Source organism: Cajanus cajan, chromosome 7 (assembly GCF_000230855.2).
Source record: "Cajanus cajan strain Asha chromosome 7, NIPB_CcT2T_4, whole genome shotgun sequence".
Classification (NCBI taxonomy): Eukaryota; Viridiplantae; Streptophyta; class Magnoliopsida; order Fabales; family Fabaceae; genus Cajanus; species Cajanus cajan.
Window position 1 is genome coordinate 58,180,897 of NC_138523.1, and position 10,369 is coordinate 58,191,265.

General features: G+C 32.1%; 1 protein-coding gene across 1 annotated transcript; it reads right to left on the reverse strand.

Moving 5' to 3' along the window:
* Positions 1–819: 819 nt before the first annotated feature.
* On the reverse strand, positions 820–7,424 carry LOC109818718 (Cysteinyl-tRNA synthetase, class Ia family protein). Its single transcript, XM_020384246.3, has 9 exons — positions 7,165–7,424; positions 6,711–6,774; positions 3,936–4,097; positions 3,028–3,198; positions 2,666–2,947; positions 2,391–2,516; positions 1,814–2,035; positions 1,592–1,708; positions 820–1,480 (listed from the first exon to the last, which is right to left on the reverse strand). The coding sequence occupies exons 1-9, from the start codon at positions 7,335–7,337 to the stop codon at positions 1,181–1,183; spliced, it is 1,617 nt and encodes a 538-aa protein (XP_020239835.1). The 5' UTR covers positions 7,338–7,424; the 3' UTR covers positions 820–1,180.
* Between the last annotated feature and the right edge of the window lie 2,945 nt (positions 7,425–10,369).

Here is a 10,369-nt window from a genome sequence, read left to right on the forward strand (position 1 = left end):
CTCTTTTCATTTCATCATATCTTAAGAGATTTGTATTGTAGGAATATCTTCCACCTCTTAATCCTTTAATTTTGGCTTACACTTGCAGTATGACTTTTGTAAGATCTTATTTTTTTATCTTAATATTTCTGATTGATTAAAAAAAAAATCAACATTGCTTAATTTTAAAAACTATGAAAATCAGATTTGTCAAAAAAAAAAATCAATTGAGAGACCAAAATTATTCACTTAAAAAATTGTTAAATAAATAAATTTAAAAAAAAAAAGAAGAAAAAAAAAAGTAGATTTGAGCGTAAAGTGCTAAACCCCCGATCATATAATTTATGACCCTCATATACTTATTCAACCGGTTTCCCTAAACGAGCTAAACCCCCGATCAATTCGCTAATTTCCTAATCAAACCGACTGATCGAATCGAACTTAATATATCATTGACATGTTTCACTACCTTAAGAAATCTTAAATATACCTGATACAAGACTTAAGCCGAGTTCAAACGTCCCAAACTCAAACGATAGTTATCAAGGTTGCATTGATCCGTATATTTAGGCTTATTAATATTATAACATATTATTACTCTTTAAAACTTGATATATTAATTCACAAAAATTTCAGCTACTTCTGATCTGATCCAATGATTTTTCGGCAAATTCAGGTGTGCCATTTTCTAAATTCAGAGATTTGTTTGTCTATAGCATTGGCAACCTCAAATCAAAGAAGTGATAATCAAGCTAACCAGATAAATTGCGAACCAATACAAGAAATCAAGCTAATGGGATAATTAAAGAAATCAAGCTTGCGTCCATCAATAACACCAGATAAGATATAATCAGACTCTAGATTCTTGAATAAATATTCGGCCTTTCTGTAGTACATAGCAAGAGCTAAAAACACTATCTGAGTATCAAAAAAACATATCGGTATGAGACACTGTAGATGTAATTGTCAAACCAGTTAAACTAATCCAGAGATACGACTGTGAAAGACTAACACGAGAAAAGTGTAAAATGATTTGCGCCCTAGATACCTAGGTTTCGTCAAACATAACCTTGAACTGATATACAATCTTCAACCCTTGGGTAGTATTGATAAATTATAACATTTCTGTATTAATCATAGCTAAGGAGGGACATTAACCCACCTTCATGTTGTGGGCCATTCCCTTCTCGATCCCCAGGTATTATTGCACTTTTTGATTCACTGGAGGTGTCGACTGCTTTTCTTCAACTGTAGGTGCCTTCTGGTCTTTCTGAACAACTTCTGCAACAAGTGTTTCACTCGGGATGCATGGTCTCCAAATTGTTTCGTTGCCCACATCCATAAGTGCAATGCCCTTTGCAGTCAAATCAGTCCTAATCTTATCGCTTTTGGGGAAATCCTTATTAATCCTAGCTTGAGTTCTTTCTTCTATCAGATGCAGCACTTCATCTTCTGCCAGACCTGCTCTCTTCAATGCCTTATCTTTCAACTGCTGCAGAACCTGAGGAACATTTAACAATTGTTATAAGTTCGAAATAGCTTTCCAATAGGGTATGCCTCTTATAGATTATACTCAACAGGAAATTAAGCTCGTGTTAATAAAACGAGTCACCTCAGCATACGATTTGGAAGACAATAATCCTAGTACGTCCAAAACCTTTCCAACTTCTTTCTCAATTTCCAGTAAGGATTGAACCAATTGAACCTGTGCTCTTTTCTGCATTTTTTTCTGAAAGACAAATATATTTTCATAAATTACTGGCACATTTCAAACACAAGAAAATGCATGTAGCACACACGCATGCAATACAAAAAGTTGGTTTAATTTACATACCTTCAACATCTTCAAAGAACTGTTCAAAAATTTCAAAGCCTCTTGAAGAGCACCAGTTAGTATCACTGGCGTCTGCAAGTCATCTGACATTTTTGTTTGAAACTCAACATTCAATTTCTTAATACATTCCTTGGCAGCCTCATTAATTTGAGGTACATTTTCATTCTTCTCGGTTCCTCCTTGAAGAAATGGTGATAAAGCATCTTTACAATCTTGAAGAGTCTAACAACCAAAAGAACAAAATCCTTCTCATTGTTAAGGACATCGCAGAAGTAAAAAGTTGTTTTGGACAATTTCCCTAGATAATGGCATCAATTAAATATAACAATATTGCAGTATTGCCCACAGGAATCTGTAGCTTTAATACTTTATGCCAATAGATCTAAATCATAGCACAATTATAGTTGAGTTGAGAGAATTTATTTTAGAAGCAATACTACCACCCAAAACTAATAAAAAAACAAATTAATTTCAGGTTACATAATGGAAAAACCCGGTCAAACTTGAGAGATAAACTCAACCATCAACTTCTAAGCAAGACAGAATTCCTAATACAAATTATATGGAGGCTGATTACCTGAAATATATAGTAAATAGCATCTGATGAGCTCTCCAGCTGTCCGATTGAGTAATTTAGTGGAGATCTGTAATGGGCACTGATCAAAAAGTGTCTCAAAGCAAGTGAATGGTAACGCTCAGTGATCTGCAAGAAAATAAAATCTCATGAAAGATAAGCACAAGACATCTTACACGAGACTTTTATTACCATGCAAAACCTTATCCAAATATCTAAAAGAATTAAAAAACCATCATTAACCAGGAGAATGGTGAAAAAGTTGGCTAAGGACAGACCTGGCGAATGGTGAAAAAATTGCCTAAGGATTTTGACATCTTTTCATTGTTATTAGTGACATGCCCATTATGCATCCAATAACTGACATGGCTCTCATGGTCTGCAGCCCAGCTCTGTGCAATCTCATTTTCATGATGAGGAAAGATTAAATCAATTCCACCACCGTGGATATCAAATTTATGAGTTAAATAACAAGCACTCATTGCACTGCACTCAATGTGCCACCCAGGTCTTCCAGGACCCCAAGGGCTATCCCAGCTAGGCTCACCTGGTTTAGCAGCCTGCAATTATTATTAAGAAATGAGATATTTCAGAAATGTTACCAAAAATATGTTAAAATAACTTGTAAAGGATCTCACACCTTCCACAATGCAAAATCAGCTGGGTGCCGCTTTCTTGAGTCCACAGCTACTCGTTCTCCAGCTCTATTATGTTCTAACCTTTGTCCAGATAGCATGCCATAATTTGGGCATTTATCAACAGCATAGAAAACATCACCATCAACTTCGTATGCATAGTCATTGTTGATAATCTGCATAGTACATTAATGACCAACCATCTTTTGAATTCTTAATCAATCCCTTAGAAGATAGAACTAAAGGCAAACAAACCACTATCAAATCCAATGTTATATTGTACAATTTCATGTTTCAACTTCAATGCCATACATTTTAATGAAAATGTCATGCAACAAAATCCCTAAGTTTGTCATCATTTGCAATCTAATTTATATTTCAGTTAGCGAATTGGAGATTGCATGCAGCTTCTGAGCTTCATATCTCTCAATATTAAAAAATTTAAAACAACTAGCCTTTTAACACCTGTTTTTCTTTCTTAGCTCCCTCTCAACTTGAATGTCTTTATTCACAGGTTAATGTGCTAAATTACCATAATAGGATACATTATGCATTACATTGCTGGAAGATTGAAGAAGGAATGGCTTTTTTATATAATAAATTCATTCTGACTTAAACAAGCAATGAATACTAAATAATAAACAAGTTTTTCATAAAAAAGCACACAACATAGCATCATGTTTACAGATCATGTTATGAAATTAAATGATATTTTAATTAGCCTATCAAAGGCAACACATAAACTCCAAATACACTTGGAAAAAAGAAGTATTGACTAATAAAACAGCACAAAAGACTACTTGGAATGTAATTGAAACAAAAATGGTGCAAAAGGCTTTTATTCAGCAGATTTTATTTTTAAAAAAAAAATCAAACAAAAGGAAAAGACAAAGATCTTAAAGCAAAATTAAACCTTGGTTATCATGTCCTTTATCTCGCCAAGGTGCTCAGAAACACGAGGTTCCTTAGATGGTTTCTCACACTGAAGATCAGCCATATCAGCATTATATTCATCACAAAAACGGTTGCTCAACATCAATGGATCCTCACCAGTCTCATTTGCTCGCTTAATTATCTGCAGCAGTTCTGATATTAGTGGTCTCTAATAAGCATTAAAGAAACAATAAGAATTGCATGTAAAATGAAATATTTTCTAGGAAAATTGAACTGGTTGAAACTTCTAACCAAGGTTGTTAACCAAGATCCTAACTAGGATTGGAAAGGGAGGGAAACTATGTGAATCAGAGTATTGTAACACAAATCATAAGATCCTACATAAACACAAAGTTACATTTAAACATGTACACATGCATATAAAATAACATAGATAAGAAAAATAATCTTTAAATCACAACATTTAATTGGGCTAAAATTGAGTGTGCATAAGAAGGTCAAATACCAACAACTCACAATTCACAAACACATAAGAGGAAGAGAACCACATGTACAAACTATGCTGTTCTGGAACAGTCCAAATAGAATCTGACCAGAGATTTGAACAGAGGCAGATGGATTTGGGACACCAACAAAAGAAAATTTAGGTCCAAGAGGAAGAGAGGTGAAATGAATGAGGTACTGAGAGGGGAGACGGGACAGGGGGTGAGTGAGAGAGGTCGAACGAGGGAAAAAAATGAGGGTAGTGTGTTGCCTCTCTACAGTCAAGCAGCCCAATTCATCTCTGTTGCAGGATCAGAACTCATTCCAGATTGCTGATCCAATGAGTTGACAAGTTTTTTAGGTAATCTTACTCAGATTACAATGCTATGTGGTGCCACAATTTAAGACAATGAGAAGCTTGTAGGATCACGCAATCTTCTGAGTAATAATTATCACGATTTTGACACTTTTTATGCAGCAAAACCAGCATTGCTAAAAGTAGACTCACCATTCAAATTCAAAAGGAAGACATTTTAAAGTGAAGAAGAAGAACAAAAATAACAAAATAAAGATAGTTCAAACAAACAAACAAAGACAACACCAACTTGAAGACCGACATTTGAGCTATTATCACAAACGATGATGCCCAAGACACAAGCACGCAAAGATGTGTATTATTTGAATCGCTTATTTTAAAAGTTATGTACACATAAAGCATGTTCTAGTTAATAACACAAACTAAAACAACATCAATACATTTTTATATTCAGTTGAAAACTTTACAGTAGTAAACAAAAGAAAATATTTGATTGCAATGGAAAAACCTACAAAACTCAATCGTCTACTATACAGTTGAATCACTTTAACCAATAAATCCTAAAGTCAAAGAACTCAAGACAGGGTAATGGGCAACTAGATCAAAGATTTTATATTTTGACTATCAAATTAATATTATTCAAAATTAAAATTGTTATTCACTAAATATCCGCATTTCCGATAAGCACTGGTTTGATTTTCTAGGAACTAGGATATCATTTGTATTCATTTCTAAAATGAAATTTCATATGATATGCATTTCTTACATGCTAAGGGTCAGTTGGGTATAGCATATGTCACAAAAAATATATTCTTGCAAACTCTAAGAGTACTACACTCAATCCAATAACACTATGGCACATGAATAACCATACAAGCGACTGGTTTAAACTTAAAAGTTTATTTAATAAATTTTAAATCAAATCTCAGTAATTGTCTCATTGAGAGTATTACTCTCAATATATTAGTATTTATCAACAAAAAAATGGATGTCAAAATTCATGGATCAGTTTTGAATACAATTTTATAAAGAAAATAGATCAATGAATTTTTTAACCTCTATTTTTACCTCCATACAAAACTGACCGTAAAAACAAAAGAAGATCATTAGGAAATTTCACAACATTTATTAGAGAGGGAGCTGCCATATATTGATCCAGACTTCAGCAATATATTGATAAGTATGGGCAACATTCTACTTGTTAAAATAGAGCCTACCTTGAAATGATCTACTAGATAATGGAAGCATTCAACATGTCAGACCATCTCAAATACATTTTACTTAACTAGACTACAAACTACAAAAGTACATATGGTCTATTAAGATACTAGGATTTATTAACACAAACCTAAATCCAATCATCATCACATTGGTTGTATGCATCCTCCGTTCCTTACAGTTTTGTATAATGGACGTAAAGTGTAACGAGCATAAGGCTAAGGAGGGGAACCATCCCTCAAAAGCCGGCCCAAGAGGTTGGAGAACCTCCCGCCTTATAAGGCCTCCCTGGTAAGGAGACCTCCCCGATGTGGGACTTGTTACATTACCACCCCCTTCGAAAGCCAGCGTCCTCGATGGCTGCACTCCACGGTACTTCACTCACCGGTACTTCACTCGGCCTTTGCCGGTCAGAACCCTCCAGTGGTCAGAACCCTCCGTGGGTAGCCCTTCTCGATTTGGCTGGCTCTCAACGAAAGCACCATTGTAACGAGCATAAGGCTAAGGAGGGGAACCATCCCTCAAAAGCCGGCCCAAGAGGTTGGAGAACCTCCCGCCTTATAAGGACTCCTTGGTGAGGAGACCTCCCCGATGTAGGACTTGTTACATAAAGTTAGAAGGATTACACAGAGAATTATGTGAGGGAAAGATTGATGAAAATCAATTTCTTAAAAGAAAAAGGATAACATTAAAAAAGCTTGATTCAGTAACACTATATGTACTGTTATACTATTGTAGGAATCACACCAGCAGGTTAGACATTGTGTTCATCCTCACCTTGTCATCAACATCAGTGAAATTCCGCACATACGTTACCTCGTAGCCCAAATGCTTAAGATACCTACAAGTTTTCATGATAAGCAGAGTAGAAACCTCATGTTAACCCTTCATCTTCACATCTAGAATAAGCGAAAATAAAATGGAAAGAGAGAGGCCAAACAAATAGTAAAAAGGTGTTTCAATTCCAGCCTCCAAGTTACAAATGCGCTAAGGAAACCTAATATCTAGAACGATAATAATAACATCAATTCAAACCAATTTGAATTAATTTATTTTCACATAAATATAATTGTAAATAAAAACAAATATGACGAATAAGGAAGTGAACCTAGTTCACACACTATTTTGGTATAGAAGTGGCGGAAATCTGAAGCAACTGATAACCTTATGCTAAAATGTTAATTTGATGGGAAGAGAAAGAAGAAGAGGTTGAAGGCATTGAATTGTAAACCTGAAGAGGATATCGAAGGAAACGGCAGCACGAGCGTGACCGAGATGGCTGAAGTCATAAGCAGTGACTCCGCAAACATACATGGAAACCTTGCCAGGGACTTTGGTTTTGAAGATCTCCTTTTGCTGAGTCAGAGAATTGTAAATCCTGAAATCGGGATGCTCCTCCGCCATTGCCACACCCACACTCCTGCTGCCTCCAGATGAATCTTTCTCACTTCAACTATGTCACCCAGTTAACCCTAATTTTTTTTTTCTTTAAACCACTCACTCTATGCTCTCATTTATTTAGGGATATTAAGGATATTTAATCCCTTTTGATGTTATTTTTTAATGAATCATTATTTTTATAAATGTAAAAATTAAAATTTATATCCATTTTTTACTGAATTATTATATTTTTAAATAAAAAAATATAAAAAAATTATATCTTCTTTAAATAATTATATATAATTTGTTAATATTTTATTAATCTATAATTATTCAACACCAAAAAAAAATTATAATTATTAAATTAATTGTTAGAGGCACAAAATATTTTGAAATATTTAATTATAAAATAATGATGGTAATTTAGGATCTATTACCGGTTTGTAATTATCGTTTCTACGTTTATTTTATTTTTATGTAAAAAAAAAGGAGTTTCACTTAAGGATGACAAAAATGATATTAATGTACGGAACAAATGAGATATTTAACCCGTTAATTTGTCTAGTCCTTAAATGACGGATTGAAGTAGATAGATTATAGACCAATTATATTTTTTTATTTATTATTATATTATTTTAAATAAGTCATATAATATTTATTATGTAAATAATTTATAATTATTATATTGTAAATATAATATGTGTTTGATTTATTTTATTATATAATTTAAGATTTTTTATATCATAAATTTATCGAAAGAATTATTATTATAATTATATATTTATTTTATTATGTAATAAAATTAAAATTTATTGTGTAATAAAATAAATTAAATATGTTATATGATGTTTAATTTTTTATTTAATTATATTAATTTATGTAAATTTTTTAGATATTAAGAAAAGAATATGTCAAAAGAAATATTTAAATATCTAAAATAAATATGTATTTTTTTAGTTTTTTATTTATTTGACTCATCCTTAAGCAAAACGGACCGGAATGTGCTGTCCATTTAAATCACTCATTTTGTCTGTCCTAATTTGACTTTCTTTTTAATGGTTATGTAACTCGCGTTTATTCTTGGTATTGGTATGTTTTTCCTTTATTGGAATCGGTAATAGATTTGTTTAATAAAAAATATCATTAGTAATTAAGGATATTGCAAAAATAAAAAATAAAAGTTTGTAATTGAGGAATTTGTGTCATTTCTTTAATCTCAGCCCATTTGATTGTACCAAAAAAAAATTCTTTCAATTTGAAATTCATTATTTTGTTTCAAAGGTGTTTATAAATTTTAAATAATGATAAAAATAAAATAACTGCACATTTTAAAAAAATATTTATAAACTTTAAAATAAACTCTTATATATTAAATATAAATATTTATTTTGTATGAGAATATTTTTATGAATTTTTTTTATAATATTTTAAGGGATTTTTTTAAATTTTTATCTTACTCAATTTTTATTTATTATAATTATCTATAAATTAAATTTTAATATTTTTAAAATAAATCATTAATAAATAAAAATAATATTGTACTAAGATATAAATTATTTATTAAAATTTTTAAATATAATTTATACGTTTAAAAATATCTATTTATATAAATTTTAAATATAATTTATATATTTAAATATGATATTTATTTATATATATAATTTGTTATAAATTTTAATTTTATATAATATATATTTAATTTGTGTATTACACAAATAGATTAAAATAGTAATAACAATAAAAATAAAATAACTATAAGTTTAATGATCACATATCGTTAGTGTGAAAAATTTTATGCATCAACCATTAAAAGTAAAATATAAATATAAATATATATAGTCAATTAATATATAACCTTTTTCTCAAAATAAGATAATAAATAAGTTAAAATTAATTAAATGTATAGTTGTCCAATTTTAAGTTTTAATTCAGTAATTAATTAATTTTTACTAATTTAAATTACTTTTAAGACTCTCCTACTCTAAGGCAACATTATAATTTTGGTAGAGGAACAATTCATAATTTAATTACTGACCAAGAAATTGATCACCACATGATGAAGAAAAAAGGTAAGCTTTTACTCTTTGGAGAGTAAACATGATAAAAGTGGATTGAAACAAACTTCCTTTAGAAAACTTTATTTTTTTGGCTTCCTCCAAATTACTCTACAACTTATATGGAACTTTATATCTTCCTCTTCTCTCTCCTTACCGTGGAATGGGAATAAATTGGATAGCTAGCTTCTCTCTCCTTCTGGGGTTTAAGACAGGGAAATACCCTCTAATCCCATCTTTTCTATTATGCATGGAGATGTTGACACTAACGATGGTTCTATGAAGCTTGAGTTAAAGCTTCATAGAATCACAGGTCAAGTTTACAAAAAAAATTCCTTCATATTTTTGGAATAACCTCTGGGATGTTCGTTAATAAAGATATTTATGATCTAAATGAGCTGAGTTTGAAATAAATATATTCAATTCATTATACAACTAATGTAAGAAAATACTTAGATTTTGGTATTATTTCAGACAGAGATCCGAGGTTCACTTCCAGATTCTGGCAGAGTCTACACCAAGCCTTAGGCACGAAGTTGAAGTTGAGCTCTGCTTATCATCCACAAACGGATGGTCAGTCAGAAAGGACAATTCAGTCCTTGGAGGATCTACTTAGGGCGTGTGTGTTGGATCACTTGGGTAGCTGGGAGGAGATCCTACCATTAGTTGAGTTCACCTACAACAACAGCTTTCACGCAAGCATTGGGATGGCACCATTCGAAGCGTTGTATGGCAGAAGATGTAGGACTCCTCTGTGCTGGTACCAGGATGGTGAGGCAGTGGCAGTAGGTCCGGAGTTGATCCTACAGACCACTGAGAAAGTGAAAATGATTCAGGAAAGAATGAAGACTGCTCAGAGTAGGCAGAAGTCGTATGCTGACAAGAGGAGGAAGCCGTTAGAATTTTCCGAAGGGGAACACATGTTTCTGAAGGTGACTCCGACCTCCGGTGTGGGTAGAGCACTGAAAGCAAAGAAGTTAACATCGAGGTTTGTGGGTCCCT

Coding starts and splice junctions, on each gene's coding strand:
- LOC109818718 (XM_020384246.3), bottom strand. CDS start 7,337: ATGGCGGAGGAGCATCCCGATTTCAGGATTTACAATTCTCTGACTCAG. Junction 4,098..6,710: donor TCACTGATGTTGATGACAAG/GTGAGGATGAAC, acceptor GAACTGCTGCAG/ATAATTAAGCGAGCAAATGA. Junction 2,036..2,390: donor CTATTTACTATATATTTCAG/GTAATCAGCCTC, acceptor TTTGGTTGTTAG/ACTCTTCAAGATTGTAAAGA.